Raw genomic sequence first — 26,537 nt, forward strand, 5'->3', positions numbered from 1 at the left:
ATTTGGCTAATCACACTGAATCTGTATCCTTGCGCGATCTGCTTACAAGTTTGGTTTAAACCTTCATGTGTGAACCGTACTTAAATAGTTTTTCTAAATTTATATATATATTTAACTTTTCCTACAGAAAAACTTTGGAAAAGTTCATTGCACGTTGCTGGAATTCATGAATTATTATCTTCTCAATTGTATGTTTTCATAAAGTCTGCCTAGACACACCCCTGTCACAGTTTATCCCTGCATTTCTATTCAAAAACATTGTTTAAATTCACATTAAATCATGTATTGGTGCTGATTCATATGAACTTTGTCATTTATAAGTTTTCATACAATCTGCTTGGCCTGCTTGCAGATAAGCTTTGTTGCAGACCTTAATGTTTGAACTTTTTTTGTACAAATTATCATGCCATCAAACCCTGATGGCAAATTCATATGAATTTTGTATCATCTCTTTTATACAATTTTCTACTGATGGTTAGAATTTGGTGTGAACCTTCATGCTTGCATTTTTCTTCTGAATGAAAACATACAAGTTTATATGAAGAGTTCGAATGCAAAAACCTCTAAGTGCCATCTGAATTTTTCTATTAAAATTTGCATTTTCGGTAACACTTTATTTTGATGGTCCATTTGTGTATAGACTGTCTGCTTAATATCTGTTGATACTGCTCCTTCAACAGCCATTTAACTAACTATAAGAAACTTTGCAAGTACATCATCTTACATTAACCCTAACCCTAACTTCAACCTAAGAGTCTACTTATAATTTAATATGAATTAGTTGCAATGTAACTTAAATTCAGCAAACGGACCATCAAAATAAACTGTGACCACATTTTTTCCTCGAGCTCCTATGGATAAGTTGAGTAATTTCCCTTTTATGTCAATTAATACGTTATTTCAATTGCCTTCAATGTGAAATAAGTGAACATAAATAAAGGAGTCTCGGAAAAGTGCTCATTTTAGAAAAGAAAAAAATCAGATGGCACTTGCATCTGAACTCTTAATCTGAACTTGTCTCATTTCATATAATTTGCTTGTGTGTTTAATGGCTAATTCAAATACATTTTTAATCTTATTTGTACATTGTCATATAAATTAATGCTGTGTAAAACAGCTTCTAATTCTGCTTCCATACATTTACATTTGATTCTTAATACTCAATTCAATTCAAAAGCTGTTCCAAAGCAGCTTTGCAGTGCATCCCTGTGCCTGCTGCGTTCAAATTTGAATCCTTCACATCCCTTTTGTTGACTAACAAGTAACTGTAATAATTGCAAGTTCATAATTTGTCTAATTATCAGCAGTGTTGAGTAAACAAGCCAAACCTCAGATCAAGTTTAGCCCTGTCTTGGATGCATTGGCTCCAAGAGAAAACCTGAAAAACCACATCTAACCTGCTGTTTGCCAACTCCCTTTGAGAATGTTTTGCACACAGAAACTCTTTTGAAATCTCTAAAGTGCCATAGGGTTAGTGACACATAATGAAGGCCTGTAACGCAACACCCATGTCAACGCCCATGCAAATTCAAAAGACAGTCCACAAGACAGGTGTGGTATTAACACAATGTATTTATTAATTCATTCCTTTAAACATATAAGCTTATATCAAGAAATAAAAACCTGTAGGCTGTACAAAAATGCGAATATTTACAAAATCATACTTGAAAACATACAAAAGTGAACACTTTTATAATGACCACAGTACAAAAGAACATTTGACCAAACTTAAGCAAAAGCAATTGACAGGTTAACCTCCTTTAACTGCAGAGGCCTTTTCAAACGTGGTTCCCCATTTTCCTTGTTTGTTTTGCATATATATTGTAAAAAAAAAAAAAAAACATTCAGCATATGCTTTTCAAGTCCTGCGAACTCATTTTGAGCCTCAATGTCCTGACAAACTAAGACCGTAAACGTTGTAGAGTCCATTTTCCTGAGTCGATCATTTACACAAAGTTCTTTCCAGAGGGTGCAGAGGCTTCAGAGCGAGGGGTTGCGTTGTATTTAGCTGTGTATTTTCCGCTGTCTGATTTTTCTGGGCAGTGGCAGCAGAGGAGACTTCCACCAATGATCAACAGAGCTGAGGCGCCCCAGCCGATGTACAGCGACGCTCCAATCTCCCTCTTCTGAGCCTGGACCACTAGCGGGTTGTAGAAGTCCTGGATGATGGCGTTAGCCGTCCAGCACACCGGGACCAGACACAGCACCCCGGAGATGATGAAAATCACACCTGCCGTGATCCCAACCTTGGCTTTGGAGCTCTCCTCCTCGATGCAGTTGGTGCATTTTCCACCAGCCATCGACAGAAAGATGCCCATGACGCCGATCACGATGGAGATGACGGTGAGAGCTCGAGCGGCTTGAATATCTGAGGAGAGAGCCAGCATGGAGTCGTAGACCTTACACTGCATCTGTCCAGTGCTTTGAACCACGCAGCTCATCCAAATTCCTTCCCAGGATATCTGTGCGGTGACGATGTTGCTGCCGATGAAGGCTGTGACTTTCCACATGGGGAGAGCGCAGAGTACAATGACTCCGATCCACCCGAAGATGGCCAGGGCGATGCCCAGCATCTGTAGGCCGGTTGATGCCATGCTTTTTCTTTGTCTTTGTTGGTTGGTGGTTCTCTTCGCAGTCTTATCAAGCGTGTGTGTGTGTGTGAAAGGGTGGGCGCTGATGCTTTAAAAGAGGTTTGGGGGAGGGACTTCTAGAGAAGGACCTGCTCTGCTGGTTTTGCTGTTACTTCATGATGTGCGAACGGACCTCATTTTGAATGAGTCACTGCTGAGAGATTTTCCGTTGTGGAAAGAAGGACCTTATATGGGTTTCCTTAAACAATTATTTACTGTTCAGGGTTAAACTATAGAATTTGAGAAGGGGTCAAAAAAATGGATGAAAGATTATGTGTAAAATAAGCAAGTTTTGTTTCATGTTTTGTTTCATGTTTTTATTATTTATATGGTCTAGTAAAATAAACCGTTTTTCATAGCTTTAAGAGACAGAATGTAACCAAGAAAGAGTTGTTGACAGGAAGTGATCCCAATGTTTTTAAAGGGAAAAAACAACATTGAAACTACAAAAACCACAAGGTTCTGTCAATAGAAACCCATCACTGAGTTAATTGACATAAATAATACAAATTAATATGAACTAATATAAAAAAGATTTATTACATTTTTAATTTAGTTTTAATGAACACTTTCTGATATATATATATATATACACACACAGTTAAAGTCAGAATTATTAGCCCCCCTTTCAATTTTTTTCCTCTTTTAAATATTTCCCAAATGCTGTTTAACAGAGCAAGGAAATTTTCACAGTATGTCTGATAATATTTTTTCTTCTAGAGAAAGTCTTATTTGTTTTATTTTGGCTAGAATAAAAGCAGTTTTTAATTTTTTAAAAAAGATTTTAAGGTCAAAATTATTAGCCACTTTTTTTTTTTTGATTGTCTAGAGAACAAACCATCATTATACAATAACTTACTCTAACTTAATTACTCTGACCTGCCTAGTTAACCTAATTAACCTAGTCAAGCCTTTAAATGTCACTTTAAGCTGTATAGAAGTGTCTTGAAAATTATCAAGTAAAATATTACATACTTTCATCATGGCAAAGATAAAATAAATGAGTTATTAGAAATGAGTTATTAAAACTATCATGTTTAGAAATGTGCTGAAAAAAATCTGCTCCCTGTTTAACAAAAATTGGGGAAAAAATAAACAGGGGGCTTGTAATTCTGACGTCAACTGTATGTGTGTGTGTGTATATATATATATTGGATCAAAACCTTACATTCAACATAACAAACGCCATTCTTGTCTTACAATCCTTTTTATGACAACTTCTCTAATCCACTTTGATTGTTGACTATTTTTTACAACATACTAGTTAAAAAACTAAATATAGATGACATAATAAAGTATTATAAAACACTCACTATAACAATATGTTTCCTTTAGCTCAAGTTAAAGTATTTACTAACATGAACTAAGAATGAACAATATTTGCATATTGATCAGCATTTGTTAATCATAGCTAATGTTTATTTAAACACTTACTAATGCATTATTAAAATCTAAAAGTTGTGCATGTTAACATTGGTTACTGCACTGTGAGTTAACAAGCACTAACAATGAATGACTGTATTTTCAATAACTAATCTTAACAAAAATTTACCAATTCTGTAATAGTTCATTGTTTGTTCATGTTACTAAATACATTAACTAATATAATTAATGGAAACAATGTAATGTTTCCAATAAAATTATAAACAATTGGAAGGATTTTACTTAATTCCTATGATATATAGATGAATAATGCTAAAAAGTTTTAATTGTATTGTTAAATTAATCTTTGTTTTCTTTACAACTTCAGAAAAACTATTTATAGCATAGAGTATTTTCGATATTTATACATTTAAATTTGTGCTCTTTAGTGGTCCACAAAGTATCAAGTGTCTGCCGGTTTCATGCGACACAACAGAGAGCACACTTGGAGATTCCTGGAATGTTTTCAGTTTGTCTTAGTGCTGACCATTACCTCATCATCACACTCTCTGAATCTAACGTGAAACTTTATGGCTCCTGGACATGACGCATTTGTACCAAACATGCTTTATGTACGTACTGTCTTACTCAGCAACAGTCCTGTGTTGCTGTGTCTCAGTGTGGGGGAGGAGCAGCTCAGTGCACCTGTAGCCACCTGGTCAAACCGGTTTCAGCTGGAGAACAGGTGAACTGACTCTGAGCCAGTGTAAGACTCGTCATAAGTCATTGCTCAGACATGTCTGTTCAACTGACAAAAACACAACAACAATAAGGCAAATTTTGTGGAAATATCGGTATATGTTGTGTGGGTGTGTCTGTGTGTGTGTTTGTGTGTGTGTGTGCGACAAACTTCTATATAACATGGGTTTGACTCAGGTATTATGAGGGCATTGCTGATGCAGCCATTTTTCAAAAGGCATATGAATCATTCATTCATTAATTTTTACTTCGCCTTAGTCCCTTTATTCATCTGGGGTCACCATAGCGGAATGAACCGCCAACATATGCAGCATATGTTTTACACAGCGGATACCCTTCCAGCTGCAATCCATCACTAGGAAACATCCACACACACACACACCATGGACAATGTAACCTACCCAATTCACATGTACCACATGTCTTTGGGCTGTGGGGGAAACCAGAGCACCCAGAGAAAACCCACACGAACATGGGGAGAACATGCAAACTCCACACAGAAATGCCAACTGACCCAGCTGGGACTCGAACCAGCAACCATTTTGCTGTGAGGTAACAGGCTAACCACTAAGCCATCGTGTTGCCCTTATGAGTCATACAGAATGTTTTTTTTTTCTTCAGAAAATAAAGTTGGACAGTTTCCTTGAAGGAGTAGTGTTAGATGTAGGGCTGGGGTAGGGCAATAAGAAATACAGTTTGTAAAACAATGGAAACATGAAAAATAAAATATGAAAGTGTGTGTCTGTGTGTGGGTGAAAATACTTTTATTTAAACATGTAAAATATTATCAAACTTTCTTTCAATCACTCCATATTTCAAAATATTTTAAAAAATTAATAAAAATTGTGCATTCTTGCAGTGTGCTTCACACAGGTGAGTGGGCTTGACAAACCACCTGTAGAAACAATCTTCTCTCTAAAAAAGAAAACTCCACCTTCTAACTCTACCACAGAACTCACTCACTAACAGTTTCTTTATATAACCAGTACGTCTTGTGTGTATTGGCATGTCTCTTCTTGTTAAATTGCTGAATGCCTTTTCAACTGTAAGTCGATAAATGTTAATGTAATTTTTTAACAGAAATGACAATTGGTCTGAATAACCAATGTTTTAATTTGTTCTGATTGAAAATCAGGGTTATTCCACCAAATGTTTATTCCTTAACTTTTAAAGACATTCAAATGCATTTTTAATTTAAATTCTGAAGAAATGTCATCATTAGTTTACCGAATGGTGCATTACATTTAGCTAATAACTGTAACATTCCAGCGTATTGTGCAGGAACGAAAAATAAGGTGAGGATCCAAGTGCAATATAAGCAATTTTTAACAAAATAAAGCAAAAGCAAAAATATTACGGAACACACCGGCTGACTAGAAGTAACTTAAAACATCAGACATATGTGAAAGGAAACAATCATGCTACACTAGATAATGAGACGAGGGGTGGAGGCAATAAACATCAGTATAAATAACCAGTAACTAACAGGATAGCTAAGGAGACAAAGCGTAACAAAAGAAACAGAACTAAAAAGAAATAAACACAAACACGGGCTGTGAACGTGACAATAACTCTAAAGTGTAAGCACTAAGAATTGTCAAGTGTCTCTTAAATTGTTTCTAAATAGCTGATAGCTTCTATTAGCTACATTTACTGACACATAATTTAGATAATTCTAGCTATATTTTGTTGTGCAGATGTCCTCAGAATTGAAAGAGAAATTATTTGTTAAAAAATAACCCATTATTATGTTGGTTAACATATTATTTAAACCTAAATTATAAGGGACATTCTATCAGAAACTTACATTTTCACTTAAAAAACATGTGAAAGAGCCTGACCTTTAGCTAGTCCTCCTCAAAAAATCATACAAAAACAAGCATAAAATTATAACATTCAATGATAGAACGCATCCTTAATTAGCAGCTTCTCCTCCATCAAATGAGAGTCATAGCCTTAAAGGTGTATTGCACATATTTTATGTTAAATTTAATGCAGATATGACAGAAACATGGGGACCGGTGTAAATTTATTCGTATTAATTATTTGTAGAATTTATTTATAATTTCATGTTTTTAATCAAGTGATGTGAATGATAACACCTTAAACTTGCTATTTCTGTTTTTTTGTTTTTGTTTTTTCCTGAATAACAGTTTTTAGCATAACAAAGCTTTTAAAGCTGTAGGTTCAATTGGGTTGAGGGCAAGGACAATGACAGGGTTTGTACGTTTGTAAGTGTTTTTCATAAAGAACAAAAATCTGAGGCCCAAATGAATGACATATTCCTTTACAGAACAGCTCAGAGAACTCAACCATCAGTCCATTTTAGAAAGTTTGGGGATGAAATACTTTTTATTCACTGTATTAATGTTTTTGTTTCAGGGACAGATTCTTGTAGAATGTCCTAAGTTAGTGATTATCTGTGTAATAGCCTAACACACACCCAGGTATAAGGTTTATCTTGAGTATTTAAAACGTAAGCCGTTTCAAATATCGCATTCAGAAAAATAAACATGATCTCCATGTTAAACAAAGACACCCTCCCTTACTGATAAGGCGCTGTTTCACATGAGAAAACTGCAAGCCTTGAACTAAATAGATAGGCTAGCTAATACTTACAGACTAACCAGCGAACGCCAAACTGTTATTCATCTTATGGAAGCAACATAAATTAATGAGAAACTTAAATTACATTTCTGCAATTTACTGTAGTATGCTTACATTCACATGCTTGTACAAAAAGGTAAACATGCGATTTAGTTGAGCTTCAAATTAGCTAATACAAAAAATATTCAATTAAATCAGCTTATTAGCGTTTTTAAATTAACACATATAATAAAATTCACGATTAATATAGCCTAATGTGTTATGAAGCATTACAGAATGTTTTGTATGGTTAATGTATGCCGGCTTGTGGCTACGGATGTAATTGCATTTAACAGAGTGAGTTATTCATTGGCACGCGCTCGGTAAATTATTCATTTATTAAGTCATAATACGCCACAACAATCACAGCGAGAGTCGCTTCTTCAACTTGTGCAAACGGTGGAGGAAAAGCAGGAAATGGGAAAGCAGTCCAAACATAATATATTATTGACATTACTTGTCATAAAAACTGGAGACGAGCTGGTGTGACTTTCAGACGCCATTTGCGGACGAGTCCAATTTTACGAAGAGAAAAATGTAGATGTCGTGCGCAGTTTAAACATTAGACTAAATATGAAATGATGTCAATAAACTAAATGTTTGCTTCAGTTGTCTCTGAAACGTTTTATCATAGTTTATTATTATCAGTGCTCATGAATTGTTTAAAGCAGGGGTGCCCAAACTTTTCCTTATGAAGGGCCCAAAACCAAATTTGATTGAGGCTAGTGGACTGAATATAGTTGCCATGAGTAATTTTCTAATTTATTTAATAATATTTTAAAATTACTACATAATATTGCCTTATATTAACTAATACAGTTTTTTAAATATATTTTATAATGAACTTATTACAGTAATTATCCCATTTATAACAGAATTACACTAGTTTTTGCCTTGGTTTGCTACTGCATGGTCCTCTCTGTTGAGTGACAGTATTTACATTTTTAAAAATCTGATTCATTCACAACATTTAATGTAAACATTTAATTTCAGTTAGCTTTTTTGTAGCTCAGCAATAACACTACAAAAAAGCCATGCTAAAGGCATTCACCCCACTCTCCATCATTCTCACTCTCCACTGATGGCCGCCAAAGGTTACTTTGGGCATCTCTGGTTTAAAATAAGTAATACCATGGAAAAGCTATGTTTAGTGTAGCAAAACGGTTACTTTTTAACTATTTTTTGAAGCCATACAGATTTTAGGCATTTAGAAAGTTACTTTACCACTGAATAATCATTCATCACTGTGAAATGTTTAAAATAAAATGTAATATATGTTTACCAGGATCTTGATGTACCACAGAGCATGAAGAGTGGCACCAGAATTTATAAAAAATTTAATAACTCTAACATAAAATGTGTATAAAAATAAATCACCTTTTAAATTGACAAATTAATATATATATTTGAAAGTATTTTATTTAATTTGTGCTTTAAATTTTTATTCAATAAAGCAAAACAATAAATGAAAATCAAACGGATTGAGTGTAAACTAAACTAAAAAAACACTGAGTGTAGTTAACCCTATTTTAAAGCAAACAGCATTAAAACATGTATGTTTATTGAAATTGTAATACTTCACACCTATTTGATTTCATAAAGCTATTTCATCCCAGTGTCATTTAAGCAATAAGTCACACACTCTTAGTTTACAGACTTCCATTGTGCTTAGAAGGCTTTAAAATATTGAAACATTTACTGTAAAAATTGCTACATTTGGCATAATTTGGCACATTTTCTCAGGACTTTTATTTTATTTGTGTGTGTGTGTGTGTGTGTGTGTGTGTGTGTGTGTGTGTGTGTGTGTGTGTGTGTGTGTGTGTGTGTGTGCGTAAGTGCGTGCGTGCGTGTAAATATAATAATAATGCATTTAAACTAATGCTGTTTCTAATCATTAACTTATAAATAACTGTACTAATCTGAATAAATTGCTTAGCCTTAGATATTATTTTCATTATTGGTTTTCATTTAAAAACAACAGCAGTGGCATTATGTAAACAAACTAAAAATTTAAAAGCTTTATGTCTTTAAAATTATTAAATGTTTGGTAAACATCACCAAGGCCAATGCTTGTAAAGAAATCTCTCAGTGAAACTGCAGAAAATATGATACTTTTATATATTTTTTGTCCTTTATGAACCTATAACTTTTTTTATTAACCTGGGTTAACAACGGTTAAAAAGCCATAACCAAAACTATAAGTGTGTCAGCCAATGGAGTGTCACAGGCATCAGCTGGCTCTCCCTAAACTCCGCCCCTTTCAGAGAACAACATCTTCCCACTGAAACTCATTAGTCATGTCTACTGCTCCACAGAAACTCATTTAAATATAATCAGCCTCTTTCTGAAAGGGAAGTAGGCCAACACATGCTGATGATGTCACGCTCACCTATCAAACACAAACCAGTTTCAGGCAGTCTTGAAAACACTTGGCGATAACGGTTCCCCTTCATATGGGAACTTCAACGTGTGTCTGTTATTAAACAGACTTTTGGGAGTGCTTTAGACGACCAATCACATCTGAAGATAAGAAAACGGGCCAATGAAATGCCAATTGAATTGGCGGAGCTTAGCTCCACAGCTGAAACTGATGAGCCAATTAGGGCTATATCAGTCGGCTGCTGGAGCCAGCTCATCAGAATTGTTGCTTCAGACCCGATCTGAGACTGAAGAACCCTTCTGCTGAGCTGACTTCCAACATTGAAGAAAGCATTATTCTCACCAGTGCGAGGGAAGACGTTCTAGCGGCGGTCGAGCTGGGTTTCCCGTCCCCTTGGCGTTTCGCTGGTGACCTGAAAGAGCAGTTTTTTAAAAGAGCAGAATTCCCTAAGAGAGCACACGGTCGTGCAGCGCGTCTTTTTAAAGATGTCGTTTCGACCGTGCGTTTCTGGATGCGGTGGTTTCCTCTCCCCGGATGACAGGCACGAGTACTGCGTCACATGCTTGGGGGTCCAACATGTTGATGCGGTGCTCGCGGACAGTTCTTGCCCGCATTGCGATGGCTTGACTGTTGCGCAACTGAGGTCGCGGCGAGCTCTTTTATTAGGGCAAGTCACCCCTGCTGCTCCCCGCCAAGCGGTTAGCACTCGGGCAGGCCTGAGGGTTACAGTGGGGGCTAATCCGTCGCCTTCGGGCCCGCGGACCCCTCGCTCCTCGTCAGTGCGCTCTGTTTCTGCTTCGAGTGTTAGCGCTGGTCCATCCTCTGGGTTGGCCGCGCTCTCATTAGATGACACCGGGGACGTGATGTCCATCGCTGCATCGGAGGGCGGGCTGACATGCTCTGATGAAGATCCGGACCCCCTGCCACCCTCCGGGGTTATCAGTGAGGTTTCGGATCTGGAGTCGGACATGTTAGCCGTGTTATTCCGGGCTGCTTCGGCCGTGGGACTGGAGATGGCTTGTCCCCCAGAACCGCGGCCGGACCGCTTAGATGGGTGTTACGTGGGGGTGAAGAAGGCGAAGCCTTTTAGACCCCTCGTCCCCTTCTTCCCGGAGGTACACAGAGAGCTCACGCAGGCATGGAGGGCACATTTTTCTGCCCGGTCCTCGTGCGCTCCCGCTCTCACCTCCCTCGATGACGGAGCGGCCAGGGGTTATGAGGCGATTCCCCAGGCGGAGCGTGCTCTGTCCGCAGAGCTGCTCCACTCGGAGAGGTCCGCCCTCACTCCCTTCCAAAGCGTGCAGGTTATCTGAGTCTCTCACGGCCAGAGCCTGCACTGCTGCGGGCCAGGCCACCTCCGCTCTGCACGCTATGGCCACCTATCAACGCTACCAAGCCGAGAAGCTGGCCAAGATGCAGGAGGGCGGTTCTCCCCCAGGCTTGCTGCATGAGCTCCGCACGGCAACCGATTATGCTCTCATGACTATTAAATCGGCTGCTCGTGCCCTGGGGAAGACGATGGCCACATTAGTGGTCCAGGAATGCCACCCCTGGCTGAGCTTGGCTATATGAGAGACGTTGACAAAGCTTGCTTTCTTAACGCTCCCGTATCCCAGGCCGGCCTTTTCGGCGACACCGTCGGGGAGTTCACCCAGGAATTCTCCGCGGTGAAAAGCAGTCCAAGGCGAGGGGTGAGGTCATCTATCAGCGGGCTCGAAAAACTGCTCCTCCCGCTGCCCCTTCCGCTGCGGTTGCTCTTCGCCGAGGGCGTCCACCCGCGGCTTCATCTGCTCCGCTTTCGCTGCCCGCTCCGGCCAGGCGGCAATGCCGAGCCTCCCGCGGGACTGCAACGCCCCCGCCCCAGGGCGCCGCTAAGTCCAGTAAACGGACCGCGAAACGTTCCTGGGACGGGCCATTCGGAAAAGAGGGGACCTGCTCTTTCCTCGGTGGGGGGCCGAGGATTATTAAATCAGTCCACAACGACTTTAAACTCCTCGCTGCCGGCCCCTGGGCTGGCGGCAACCAAATTTCCAAAAGAGCAGTTTCCTCTCTCTCCGGATGCGCGAGCCCGAGTACTGCCAGTCTGGGACGCTCCGCCTTTCAGCTCGCAGCACCGGGACCCTTCGCCTCAGGCCCTCAGAGTGCAGCAGGACGGACTCCTTTCTCTCACTCTGGCCTCACCGCGGGATCCAGGGAGGAAGGTAAGAGAAATTCTCTTATTTTCAGCTCTTCCCCGGGACGCACCGCTTCCCGGGATGAGCACTCCCATCCCGAGCTGCCCCTCCGCTGGCACGTCAGTGATCGCTCCGATGGTGCCATTAGCGCGCGCTCTGCCAGCCTGGTTAGCGCTGCCCAGCGCATCGCGGTGGCTCATACGGATGGTCAGACTCGGCTATGCGATTCAGTTCGCTATTCGCCCTCCCAAGTTCACGGGTGTCCTTTTCATGAGGGTGATCCCCGTGAGCGCCCCTGTCTTGCGAGAGGAGATTGCGGTCCTCCTGGCGAAGGACGCAATCGAGCAGGTCCCTCCAGCCGAGATGGAGTCCGGGTTCTACAGCCCGTATTTCATCGTGCCCAAAAAAGAGCGGGGGGTTAAGACCAATCCTAGATCTGCGCAGACTGAACAGTCATTTACACTAAATGCTTTCAGAATGCTTACGCAGAAACGCTTGCTTCAGAGCGTCCGTCCACAGGATTGGTCTGCAGCCATAGACCTGAAGGACGCGTATTTTCATGTCTCTATTCTTCCACGCCACCGCCCTTTTCTCCGGTTTGCGTTCGAAGGACGAGCGTGGCAGTACAAAGTCCTCCCCTTCGGGCTCTCTCTGTCTCCGCGGGTTTTCACCAAGCTCGCGGAGGGTGCTCTGCGCCACTGCGGCTTGCGGGCATCCGCACACTCAACTATCTCGATGACTGGCTCATTTTAGCCTCCTCTCGCGATCAGTTGATTATGCACAGAGTCAAAGTGCTTCGGCACCTCGACCAGTTGGGGTTTCAGGTCAACCGAGAGAAGAGCAAACTTTGCCCTGTGCAGAGGATCTCTTACCTCGGGCTGGAGCTGGATTCGGTTGCTATGGTTGCGCGCCTCTCCGAGGAGCGCGCCAGGCTAATGCTTTCCTGTGTAACGAGCTCCACAGGAAAATAGTGGTCCCACTGAAATGTTTTCAGAGGCTCCTGGGGCATATGGCATCCGCAGCCGCGGTCTCGCCGCTCGGTTTGCTTCATATGAGACCACTTCAGCGTTGGCTTCGCGATCGAGTCCCCAGACGGGCATGGCGCGCGGGTACGCACCGGGTGAACATCACTCTGCTGTGTCTCCGCACCCTCAGCCCCTGGACGGATCTGGCTTTTCTACGGGCCGGAGTGCCCCTAGGGCTAGTATCCAGGCATGTTGTCGTAATGACACATGCCTCCAGCACGGGCTGGGGGGCCGTGTGCAACGAGCATGCAGCCGCGGGTTCGTGGTCCGGACCCCGCCTGCATTGGCATATCAACTGCCTGGAGCTGTTGGCAGTGTATCTGGCTCTCCGCCGCTTTTTTCCGGTGTTGGAGCAGAAACGCATGCTGGTCAGGACGGACAGCATGGCGGCGGTGGCTTATATCAACCATATGGAGGGTATGCGCTCTCGCCGCATGCCTCAGCTCGCTCGCCGTCTGCTCCTTTGGAGTCACACGCGGCTGAAATCACTGTGTGCCATTCACATCCCGGGCGAGCTCAACCGTGCAGCCGATGCGCTCTCACGGCAGCTAGTGTCCCGAGGAGAATGGAGACTCCACCCCGATTCGGTCCAGCTGATATGGGCGCGCTTTGGGGAAGCCCAGATCGATCTGTTGCTTCCACCGAGAACGCACATTGCCAGCTGTTTTATTCCCTGACCGAGGCCCCCCTCGGCACGGATGCACTGGCTCACAGCTGGCCATCGGGCACGCGCAAATATGCGTTTCCCCCAGTGAGCCTAATCGCACAAACTTTGTGCAAAGTCAGGGAGGACGAGGAGCAGGTCTTGTTTGTTGCGCCCCTCTGGCCCAACCGGACCTGGGTTTCGGAGCTCACACTCCTCGCGGCGGCCCCTCCTTGGCGCATTCCCCTAAGGGAGGACCTCCTCTCTCAGGGACGGGGCACCATCTGGCACCCACGCCCAGATCTCTGGAACCTCCACGTGTGGTCCATAGACGGAGCGCGGAGGACTTTGGTGACTTACCGCCCGCGGTACTTAACACCATCACTCAGGCTAGAGCACCCTCTACGAGGCATGCCTACGCCCTGAAGTGGAGTCTATTCTCTGAGTGGTGCGCTTCTCCCCGAGAAGACCCCCGAACTTGCCAGATTAGCATTGTGTTATCCTTCCTTCAGGATAAGCTGGAGCGTAGGCTGTCACCCTCCACACTGAAGGTTTACGTGGCGGCATCTCCGCTCATCATGACGCGGTGGATGGCAACACGCTTGGGAAGCATGATCTAATCATCCGATTCCTCAGAGGCGCGCGGCGATTAAATCCATCCCGCCCCCCTCTCATGCCCTCTTGGATCTCTCTTTAGTCCTGGTGGCTGCAGAGAGATCTGTTTTAGCCACTCGATTCTGTATTCTGTCATTATGACAGCTCTGCTGATCGCATTGGCGCCATTCAAGAGAGTTGGGGATCTGGAGGCATTTTCGGTCAGCGAATCGTGCCTTGAATTCGGGCCGGGTTACTCTCACGTTGTCCTGAGACCCCGACCTGGCTATGTGCCCAAGGTTCCTACCACCCCATTTATAGATCAGGTGGTGAACCTGCAAGCGCTGCCTGCGGAGGAGGCAGGCTCAGCCCACTCACTGCTTTGTCCCGTTCGCGCTTTGCGCCTTTACGTGGAACGAACGCAAAATGTAAGATCATGTGAACAGCTCTTTATCTGTTATGGTGGCCGGCAGAAGGGAAGTGCCGTGTCAAAACAGAGGTTGGCCCACTGGTTAGTTGATGCCATCGCCCTCGCTTATCAATGCCAGGGCGAGCCGCGCCCTCCTAACGTGAGAGCGCACTCCACTAGAGGTGTCGCTTCCTCATTGGCGTTAGCACGCGGCGCCTCTCTCACAGATATCTGCAGAGCTGCGGGTTGGGCGACACCTAACACATTTGCGAGGTTTTATAACCTCCGAGTGGAGCCGTTTTTTTCCCGGTTATTGGGGAATCCCAATCAATCGGGGGAGAATTAAGCTCGGTGTCACAAACGCTTGCTGCGCCAGGCTCCCTAAACCGGAGATGCGTGCGCTTTTTCCTATTCTACTAGTAAGTTTCCCTTCTCAGGCGAACCCTAGAGAATTCCTCCGAGGCCCCCAGCATCGACTAAGCGGAGGAGTCGAGTGCATGGCTCAGTGTGCGGTTGGTATGCCCATTAGGTCTACACGCATATTGAGGATCGGTGCCAGCTATGTGCATCCCCATTTGGTGATGTCATATGCATTATTACCACGGTGTGTTCTCCCTTATTAGGCGGTCCCGTGTCTTCCCTAAACCGCTAACCAGCTTATCATATGTAGCACTCCCCCTCATTAGGGCTAGTCCATATGTCTCCTTACCATCAGGTCTCCCCTTTTAGGGTAGCATGTGGTCTCCGCTGCGTCCTCCCCCTTCGGGGACTGGCACGCTTTCCCAACGTACTGTCGTATTTCCAAAATCCCTAGTCTATATTAGCTAGGTAAAAGCACACTTACGACCCCCGATTTAAAACTTTTATTCCCATGTAATGGTAATATGTTGGGCCTAGGGGACGTTGGATGGTTGCGCTCTTGGTGATGTCAGTGCGCTCACGCTTTGGCTTGGCAAACTACACATCAGGGACGCGACAGGCTTAGCTGCTGTGGCGCTTTCCATACAGTCTCCCAAAAGTCTGTTTAATAACAGACACACGTTGAAGTTCCCATATGAAGGGGAACGTCCTGGTTACGTACGTAACCCACGTTCCCCGAATAGGGAACGGAGACGTGTGTCTCCACTGCCACAGCACCTGAGTCTCCAGCTGGGAGCTGAGCGATCGGCTCTTCAGCAGGCAAATTCTGATGAGCTGGCTCCAGCAGCCGACTGATATAGCCCTAATTGGCTCATCAGTTTCAGCTGTGGAGCTAAGCTCCGCCAATTCAATTGGCATTTCATTGGCCCGTTTTCTTATCTTCAGATGTGATTGGTCGTCTAAAGCACTCCCAAAAGTCTGTTTAATAACAGACACACGTCTCCGTTCCCTATTCGGGGAACGTGGGTTACGTACGTAACCAGGACGTTTCTTCTTCTCTGTCATTTTTTTTGCTTCACATAAAAGGTTAAAAGGGTTTATATGGGTGTGGTAGTATATTTCTTCTACAAAGCTATCAATATTTCCAGCTTCAGGCTCTTTGGGTGTATCCTATTTAAAGAGCTGTACTTTTTATTGAATGTTCAGTAAAGTGTTTAGCGAGTTCCTCATGTCAAATTATTTATCAATTCTCCAATCAAATGTTGGCTGTCTGGTTTAAATTATGTGGCATTGTAAATTAGATGTATTTCCACTTCAACTATCCTATGTGAATTCACTGCACTATAAACAAACATTGTAACTGCTTTACTGTCATGTTTATAAAACAGACAACCACTGCTTTATTTTTGTCTTAAAGGGCAAAATCAACTTTTGTAAGCTGTTTGGGCAGAACTGTGAGTAGGTACAGTGTGTCTACAGTCATATTGGACTGACATAAACACAAGTCTCTTTTGTCAAATTGCCTAACGTTAAAATATGATCCAAATCCCAGTTATTTTGAGACCCACCACAGTGTGGTTTTCCATGTAAATCAAATTGACAGACAGGAGCATGTTAAATGTCCCCGTAACATGTATAAACATATCCACAGAACAGGATTTGCTAAGAAACTGGGATTAAAAGATGTGTTCAACTCTGTGATCAGCTGCACATCAAGAATGACTTTAAAATGTTTTATTTTTAAACGGTGCATGTTTGTAATAAAGAAAAGACAGTTCAATTGCTAAAATTATAATTCATAATGTGTGTGTTTGTAATGAACTTTGCTATGGCAATAGTATGAGACTCATCGTTGCAGAGAGGCTTGAATAAACTTCAGCACAAATGCATCACATAAACTTGATATATTTGACTCATAAAATGAATCTTTGTTTCATTCGTCTCTGTATTTGTCACTGACTGCTGCCTATCTGTCTGTCACTGTCTATCTGGCATAATGCAGGAGTAACAAACAAGCATGGCTGTACGGTGGGTGGGGAGAACCAGCTTGTTTGCATTTAAAGTCACAGGCCACAAAAACAGCTACAGATTCCTCTGAGACCAAAATGGGCATTTTAGCATTATATAATAAATAAATTGGTGGATATTTTGAGCTGAAATGGAGACACCAAAGAAATAGGAGTTCTTTAAATCGTATCAGGGATGCATAATTGGTGAATGTAATTTAGCATACACACAAATCCTGCATTAAAGGCCAAAATATATACAATTGAGGGTTGTGACTGGGTGGCATGAGCACCGGAGTGCCATGTGTCACACATTAACTATTAGGCTTCTAGTGCAGACTGCAGTAATATTTCTCATGATAATAGATACTTTTTCAGGCTAAAGAAAACCATTTAGACTTTAAGGCTGCATGTCCACTGAACGTTTTTTGTGCTGCAGAAATGCGAGCACTGTTCGAAAAATTCTCAGCGGTGGGTGATTTTGCAGCACAGCATTTTGTAGGTGGTTTACTCTTTTTTTTATAAATGAAGTCAACTTATCGCTTGAGCAGCATGGTGGCTCAGCAGTATTGGTCCTGCTGGTTCGAATCCAATGTGAGGCTCTGTGGAGTTTGCATGTTTTCTTATTTACTTAATGTGCTCTGTTTTCCCCCACAGTGAACTGAATAAGTGAATTTGGTAAACAAAAATTGGCCATAGTGTAATAGTGTGTGTGAATGTGAGAGTGTGTGGGTGTTTCTCAGTACTGGGGTTTCTGGGGTTGGTGGTTCATTCAGCTGTGGCTATTAATCACTTTTTACTGTGTAGTATTTTATTTTCAGATCTACACTCAGAGGCACTCTCTTTATTTTGGGCCAGTCTAATCAAAAGCAAAATAACACCTACTGGGGAGGTGTGTATAAAGTTAGTACAGCTCATCTGATTGGTCAGTTTGAACAAACAACCTATTTAACACACAAGTGCGTGGCACATAAGATATATTTAATTTAGCTATTGCTTATACTATTATTGTGATAACAATATTGTGCAGCTCTAATGCAAACCCAAACTGGCACCCAAGTATGAAAAAAATAAAAATCAATGCAGGTCATGTCGAGTAAGTAAACTATTAGAGTAGGCAAGTTAACTGATATTTGTATTTTCAGTGGTGCATTGGTAGCACGTTCGCCTCACAGCCAGAAGGTCGCTGGTTCGGCATTTCTGTGTGGAGTTTGCATGTTTCCCCTGGGTGCTCCGGTTTCCCCCACAAGTCCAAAGACATCTGGTACAGGTGAATTGGGTAGGCTAAATTGTCCGTAGTGTATGAGTGTATGTGGATGTTTTCCAGTGATGTGTTGCAGCTGGAAGGGCAGCTGCTGCGTAAAACATATGCTGGATAAGTTAGCGGTTCATTCCACTGTGGCGACCCCTGATTAATAAAGGGACTAAGCCGAAATGAAAATGAATAATTGAATGAATAACTCGCATACCATTTACTCTCTCTCTCTCTCAAGTGGTTCCAGACCTTTAATACTTTTTTCTGCTGATATTTAGACATTAAAGTTATAAAGATATTTAAAAAGAATGTTATAAACCAATGACTTTTGACCTCCACAGTGGACAAAAATAAAGAATGTGGAATTCAATGGCCACAGAAACAGAAAGTATGATATTTAGGCTTTTTGCGTAAGCTATCATATTTTCTCCATATGATGCCTTGGTTTAACAATTCTGTTCACCTTTTTAAGTAGCATAACTTTCCCGCTTCCAACATTGCCACATACTTCTGCTTTCATAATTGTGTACACACCTGAAGAATTGTATCTTTTTTTCTCTAAAGTGCCCTAAGCTTGACCTGCAAAACACATATTGACATAATATAATGAGTTACCACAGTTTCACTTCACCTAATCAGTCTAGAATTTTTTTGTACTAAACCTCTAATGGGGTGGCGTAGTAGGTAGTGCTGTCGCCTCACAGCAAGAAGGTCACTGGTTCGAGCCTCAGCTGGGTCAGTTGGCGTTTCTGTGTGGAGTTGCATATTCTCCCTGCGTTCACGTGGGTTTCCTCCGGGTGCTCCGTTTTCCCCAACAGTCCAAAGACATGCAGTACAGGTGAAATGGGTAGGCTAAATTGTCCGTAGCATATGTGTGTGGGAATAAGTGTGTATGTGTTTCCCAGTGATGGGTTGCAGCTGGAAGGGCATATGCTGGATAAGTTGGCGGTTCATTCCGCTGTGGCAACCCCAGTTTACTAAAGGGACTAAGCCGAAAAGAAAATGAATGAATAAATGAATGAAACTCTAATTTCAGATTGCCTAAGCTTCTCTTTTACGCTGTTCGGATATCAGCCTATCGTTATCTTAGTTTCACTTCCTTATGTATTGTTTTGGGGTTGCATCACTAAATTTAATCCTTTACTTGGACAACCAGGAAACGGCCATTTGAAATATTCTGACTACAGGCATGTTTTATGATGGGATTTTATGGTCAGTAATTGAAGATGCCTTTCCAGAGTTTTTCCAGGACTTTGAATTCAGTAGTTAGTGTGTTTAAGCATAAGTACTTCTAGGAAGGTAAACTTTGAATCTCTAAAGTAATTTAAAAGTTATTATTTATTTAGAAAAATGTTTACATTATATATATATATATATATATATATATATATATATATACACACACTCACGCACAAAAACAGCATTTAAGTTTCAGCATTTAACTCACTTATATGTAATGTAGGTCACTACAGGTGATAGACTACAAAACAAAAGAAGTGTATGACCTGAATCATCTAACGTACAGTCTTTTTTAGAGGGGCTTGTTTGTCTATTTCAGATATTTTATGTCTATTTTAGATAGATAAACGTTTAACCATCAGTAAATAGTTTGTTTGAAATATCTGCGTGAACTCGATTCCTTTAAGACTTCAGTATGCATGTATTCCAGCCTACACTTACAAGTAGCTGTTTACATTGGCGTTGTCAATGATTGTCCATTAGGAGCATTTTTACACATCTCCCTAAGGTTATCTATTAACACCACCAAACAGTTACAACCTTTGGTTTGAATACGTTTCACCAGAAGCTACTCTGTTAAAGCGCTCAACAGAAAGCAGCTCCCTTTTTTATTAGGACGCCAACCAATACTGGAATCGCACCTTATCATCTGATGTCAGAAGCCAGGTAACTCAGCCCTTTTCTCAGAAAAGGGGAAGTTTCTACCAGGACAGAACATTCCAGCCGTCCTTGTAGAGGAGATTCAGTGTGTCAACACCCACCTCCATGCCTGAACGGTCCTTTGGTGATTTTGGAGATTCCTGATGTAATTGTCTCAAGGACTTAAACAGACTTTGTGAGAGCTTCAGTGAGCATAAGAGAGAGCAAACTAAACATTCAACAGGAGAAAGAGACTGGAGATATGGCGTCTTTTGGTTTGGAGTTAGTAGGCGTCACGCTTTCAGTCCTTGGCTGGATTCTCAACATTGTTTGCTGTGCTTTGCCTATGTGGAGGGTCACGGCGTTTATCGGCACCAATATCGTCACAGCACAGGTGTACTGGGAGGGTATCTGGATGAGCTGCGTGGTTCAAAGCACCGGACAGATGCAGTGTAAAGTCTACGACTCCATGCTGGCTCTTCCTGCAGATCTACAGGCGGCTCGCGCTCTGGTGGTGGTGGCCATCATTGTTGGTGTCCTTGCGCTCTTTGTGGCTATTGTGGGAGCCAAGTGCACCAACTGCATTGAGGAGGAAGCGGCCAAAGCCCGTGTGATGATCAGCTCTGGAGCGGCTTTTATAACTGCTTCAGTCTTGCAGCTTATTCCTGTGTGCTGGTCAGCACATACTGTTATTCTTGAGTTCTACAGCCCACTGGTACCAGAAGCTCAGAAGATGGAAATTGGGGCATCGCTCTATCTGGGCTGGGCTGCTGCGGCAATGTTGCTTGTCGGAGGATCCATCCTGTGCTGCAGTTGCCCACCAAAAGATGAAACGAGGTACCCTCCGCAAAGTCGTATCGCCTATTCAGCCCACCACTCAGTGGCTCCAAGCACCTATAACAAGAGAGACTATGTCTGAGGAGCTCAGAGGACTTTTTTTGTAGCTGTCAGTCTTTCCTTGAAAGATAATTGTAAACATATGTGTTAGAGGTAACTCGGTTTTGTTTACTTTTGCTCCATGTAAAAGTTTGGGTTTTGTCCATTGTCACTCCACATTGTAGTTGCGTGATTCGTTTTGTCGTAGTTCTCTGTTAGGATTGCGTTTCAAAATCCATTTATAAGTTGATTTAAAGTGAGAAAATGTCAGTGTTTATATTTGTGTAGCGTTGTGTGCTTTCATTTACTGTTATTTTCCAGTTTTTACTCTTTCACCAAAGTTGGTTGAGAAGGAATATTTTTATACTTTCATTTAAAAGAATTAAACATGATCTGCTAATCCTTCAAATGAGAAATCTTGTACTAATATGATTGTAACTTGAATTGTAATCAACTGTGTAAATGTTTAGTTGTGTCTAATGCTTATTTCAGTATTGTTCTCATTCTTATTCATTGAAAAAGTGCTCAAAAATGGATAGAGGACAGTTTAGATATGGAACATGTCTAGAAAGCAGCTTTGGGCTTTTCATTTTTCTTTCCTACAGTCTATCTGTGTACGTGTTACAAAATACAATATTAGAGAATGTATGTAAAACCACAAAAAGGGAAAATGCTTTTGATTTATTTCCCATATTTGAGAGACAGAAAACAGACTGAATTCAAGCTCGTAAGTTCAAGCTCCTCTGGACAAAACAACAGAGAAACTCTGAGACTCTGTGCAGGCACCTCCCAAAGTTTCCTCACATTATATACTTTGCACACTTTCATGTTTGCTGTCGTTATTTTAAGCACTAACATGTATATTAATAAGCTTGTGATATCCATTTTCACTTAAATAGTTGATTATTAAATATATATCAGTGATAAATGAAAGAAACTGTCCATCTTCATTTATGATCTTTGATCATTTGTTGATTTTTATTAATGGATTTCCTTATTGCACCATTAGCCTATATTCTGTTTAAACAATGAGGAAAGGCTACTTTTACCACTGGGTTAAGCAACATTTGCTTGTAATGCTGAAAGATTGGTATCATGATATCAGTGTGAAATAGTGTGCTGCTTTCAGCAAATTTAAAAAGAGCATTCTTACCTCGTTACATGCACTTTGTACATCTTTAACGTGTATGAAAATGATATATGGCGACAGCACATGCTTAAAAGCTTGGAAGACTTTTTTTTTTTTACTTTGTAGGGTTTGACCGATTTATTGCAGCTAAAAAGCTGGCTGCCCTTGCATGAACTGTTTTCTCCAATCATTACTGTCTACATTAATATGCTATTAACACCACGTGAGTCTAACCTTAAATCTCAAATATTAAATACACAGAAATTGAAAGGATTACAGTGCAACTACTTAAATCACTTAAATTTAGGATGTGTTAGAAAAAGAAACGCATAAAGGTTTGAAACCACCACAGAGAGAGTAAATAGTGGTTTCAAATATTAGTATCATCATGTTTACTGGCTGACAATACATATCATTACAGCATTACCTTTATTACTACAGTAAATTAAAAATGTTGAAAAGTGAATTACCCAACCACTTGTCACACTGATAATTCATGTGAAAACATACGAAACCACATTCACACGCACACAACTCTATTCCAATCAGTTTGTACTCTATTGAATAGTTTACTCAAATGTATATCCCTGTAATAAAGTTGAAGCCACTCAGCACTCTATTAGCATCCTTTCATAATGTTGAAGAATGGATGGCTCCAACTTAATGAAAACAAAATGAAAGTAATTGTGTTTGGCCCAAAAAAGCAGGAGGCTATTTAGCTTTAAAATTCAACATCTATTTCTAGTTTTGTAACAAACATAGTGTAAAAAACAGTTTTGTCATTGATATTAACTTAAAGTAGGACAAACAACTAAATGTTCTGTTGAGGTCTCGTTTTTTATTTATTTATGTATTTTTTACGTCTTCTAGGTAAGCCTAAAATGAGTTTCCTTTGCAGGGTGGCAAGGCACATCCCTATAGATAGAGTGAGGTACTTGAAGTAAAGCCACTGCTCCCTAACATCGAGCGAAGACAGTTGAGGTGGATTATGCATCTGTTTCAGAAGCCTCCTGGATGAGGTGTTCCAAGCTTGTCCCACCAGGAGGAGACCCAGAGGACAACGAAGGACATGGTGGAGAGACTATGGCCCAATCCCAATTCTATTTTTGTACCCCTACCCCTTGGCCCTTGAAACAGAGTGTGTAGGGGAAGGGCTTCAAAATTTACACCTAAGAAATGGGACACCACTACAACACCTGCACATGTCATTATATGTCATCATGAGCTCTTGCTTCATATGAGATTGATGATGGCGACTGCTGTAGTTATTCCAATTGTATATATATATATATATATTTTTTGGAATATATCTTTGGGACATCACTGATATATTAAGTTATCATAACGATCTAATGTGGCAGTAAGCTCTTTGTGTGTCATCAAGTGTCAGATGTGGCAGAATGTTGTGGGACTACTAGGAGTTATTATTATGCTGGTCGCACACCGGAAGCGCCGCTCGGCGCCGCGACACGGCATGCACATGACAGTTAAAAGTATCACACACCAGACGCGCACATTCGCATGATATTTAACATGAAACTAATCAGATGGCGCTCTGTGGCGCGGCAGATCAATGAACAGTGTCCTGAGTTGTGGCTGACAAAAAAATACTAATTTTTGCATCTCCTGACTCATCTCCTGCATTACCCTTTCGAGGAGTATCAGCTCTTTCCCTTAGCCCTAGCCTTCAAGCTAAAGAGAATTGGGATACCCCTACCCCTTCACGTGAACATGCAAAACGAGGGGGAAGGGGAAGGGCTAAGAGGTAGAATTGGGATGGGGCCTAGTCTCTCGTCTTGCCAGGGAACATCTTGTAGAAGTCTGGAATTTTCTTCTAAGATTGCTGCCATCACTAAGTAGTGCGACCCGGATAAGTAGCAGACAATGATGATGATGTTTGTACACTAATGTGGCAACTGAAATTCTGAACGCTGCAGCAAAAATGATTCTGTGATCCTATTATTAACTTCATTAAAATGGCTGACAATAAGATCAAGAATAATTTATAAGATTCTTATATTTGTTTTTAAAGCCATGCACAATCTACAACCCTACTAGATCCTTGATCCTCCCAGAAAAGTATTGTTTTCTCTGTACTACAATGACAAAAATGAAACATAGAGTTTTTTTTCATGTAAGCCTTAAATTGTGGAATGATCTCTGTTGAACAGGTAACTCATAAACAGATGTCAGTCCAATTCATATTTTCATGTCACATTAGTATTGTTTAGTACATCTTTGGCAAGAGCTAGTTTGAGTTCACTGTACTTCTATTCTCTCTTTGCATTTCATACAGTACGGTATCATTGAACATGCTTATAATATTGCTTCAGGAAAAGCTTGTCTTTTTGGGGGGAGGGGGGGGGGGGGTGTTTTGGGACTAATTTGGCTGTTACATAATAGAAATGTCCAAAAAGTCCAAACTGTCTTCAACAAGCTGAATTAAGTCAATTCATTTGTTGATTTTTTTAATGTAACTGATATATATGTATGATCAATCTTCGCTTTCTAAGGTCAGAGAGAGCAGTAAAAGACAGCAGGTCACAATAAGCAGAGGGACGTTTTTAACATTTTGTCTGTCATTCTGTTTTTTGGGGGGTCTGTTTCTATATGCAATGGGCAAATTCCATATAGAGAGACTTTGGAGGAATATTACCTTTATCAAATGTGCTGCCTCTAATTTAACCCTTATGGTTTAAATACATTTATGTAACTTTACTAATAATAAACAACCTAAAAAATTGGTTAAACATGAGATGAAATGCATGATGAAAACATATAGACTTGTCAACCTGAAATATTTCATTCATTTTCTTAATTACCACATCTAGTTTTAACATAAATGAACATAAATGATCATCTGACTTCTTTAAATCCCTATTGTATGTTCCCTTAGCTATAACTTCTGGAAGGGCTCTTTGTGAGGGGGTTCAGATGTTGGCTATATCACTTTTATTTGGAACACCTCTACAAATGTCTTTCTGCTGTTTGGAGTTCACCCAATGTTTGTTGCAATTGAATTATAATGGAAAGCCAATACAACATGTTTTTTTATTAATTTCACAGTGGCCACAGTAAGCAATATCTCATCCCTTGTGTCATCACATCAATGGTCCTTCTCCATTAACATCTGGCTCTCCAGAATATAAAAAACTGGTCACATTCACAACATCTTTGAAAGCTACATAAGAGTAAGGATTTGCATACATATTTTACCTGTACATGAGCACTTAGTAAATAGCATTCATTGCTCTATTTTGGAAAATATTTTGTGATATTATTGTTTTGTGTATGAGCTTGTATTAATCAGCTTCTCCATGTCATAGATACAAAAGTACACCAAATATGTCGATGGGATTGGAAATTGGGGGCATTGCCCTGGGCATCATTGGTTGGATAATTAGCATTGTGGCTTGTGCTCTTCCCATGTGGCGCGTCACGGCCTTCGTTGGCACCAACATCGTCACGGCACAAGTAATTTGGGAAGGTTTATGGATGAGCTGTGTCGTTCAAAGCACTGGACAGATGCAGTGCAAGGTCTACGACTCAATGCTGGCTTTAGGACAAAACCTGCAGGCTTCCAGAGCCATGACGGTCATCGCCATCATCTTGGCTGCTCTGGGTGTGATGATCTCCATCATGGGTGCCAAATGCACCACTTGTATTAAGGATGAAGGTGCTAAAGCTAACGTGATGATCGCTTCTGGCATAACTTTCATTATTGCTGGGATCCTGAATGTCATTCCATCGTCCTGGGTGGCAAACCAGATCATTCGGGACTTTTACAACCCGATTCTGACCGCCGCTCAGCAAAGAGAGCTCGGGGCATCCATTCACCTAGGGTTTGCTGCTGCTGCTCTCTTAATCATTGGAGGAGCAATGCTATGCTGCACTTGTCCTCCAAAAGAGAAATCGCCAAGAGTTAACAACTCTGAATTAACTACAAGAGTTAGCTACACGCTCAGTCAGTGCTGAATGACAGGAGGATGCTGAAAAAGTTCTTAAAGAAGAAAAAAGTAGAAAGAAAATCTGAAGATCTCCACAATAAAGGGTTCAGTAATGTTGTATCTATTTACTTTTTTTATCCGTGTGTGTGTCTGTGTGTTAAAGGCTGGATTTGTAGGTTTACCTGTCAGAGATTTGTCATTTCTGTTCCTCAGCTTGGCTGCCACTGCACCATTTCTGATCAGAGGCTTCGTCCTGTGCTGCAGTTGCCCAGTTAAAGATTAGACAAGTTACCTGCCACAAAGTCATTTAGTGTATTCAGCCCCAAATCGTTAGCTCCAAGCATCCACTAAAGAAACTATTCAGAAATTACTAAATCTGAGGAACTCAGACTTGGTACTACTGTGATACTCTAGATCAGTGGTGCTCAACCCTGTTTCTGGAGATCGACCTTCCTGCAAAGTTC

The 26,537-nt window shown here is 41.4% G+C and overlaps 3 protein-coding genes across 3 annotated transcripts in view; 2 read left to right on the forward strand and 1 right to left on the reverse strand.

Moving 5' to 3' along the window:
- cldn3c (claudin 3c) overlaps positions 1 to 26,537 on the forward strand; it is a 36,680-nt gene that overhangs the window by 4,880 nt on the left and 5,263 nt on the right. The window contains exons 2-3 of the mRNA XM_056447190.1: positions 25,193 to 25,317; positions 25,453 to 25,935. Coding sequence (XP_056303165.1) covers positions 25,472 to 25,935 — 464 coding nt within the window. The 5' untranslated portion in view covers positions 25,193 to 25,317; positions 25,453 to 25,471. The remainder of the gene's footprint in view (positions 1 to 25,192; positions 25,318 to 25,452; positions 25,936 to 26,537) is intronic.
- cldnb (claudin b) lies at positions 1,555 to 2,664 on the reverse strand. The gene has a single exon (XM_056447188.1). It carries the CDS (start codon positions 2,592 to 2,594, stop codon positions 1,947 to 1,949), a length of 648 nt encoding a protein of 215 aa, XP_056303163.1. The 5' UTR covers positions 2,595 to 2,664; the 3' UTR covers positions 1,555 to 1,946.
- Positions 20,103 to 21,824, forward strand: cldn3d (claudin 3d). The gene has a single exon (XM_056447187.1). The coding sequence runs from the start codon at positions 20,384 to 20,386 to the stop codon at positions 21,038 to 21,040; it is 657 nt and encodes a 218-aa protein (XP_056303162.1). The 5' UTR covers positions 20,103 to 20,383; the 3' UTR covers positions 21,041 to 21,824.

This window comes from Danio aesculapii, chromosome 21 (genome assembly GCF_903798145.1).
Source record: "Danio aesculapii chromosome 21, fDanAes4.1, whole genome shotgun sequence".
In the NCBI taxonomy this organism is placed as follows: Eukaryota; Metazoa; Chordata; class Actinopteri; order Cypriniformes; family Danionidae; genus Danio; species Danio aesculapii.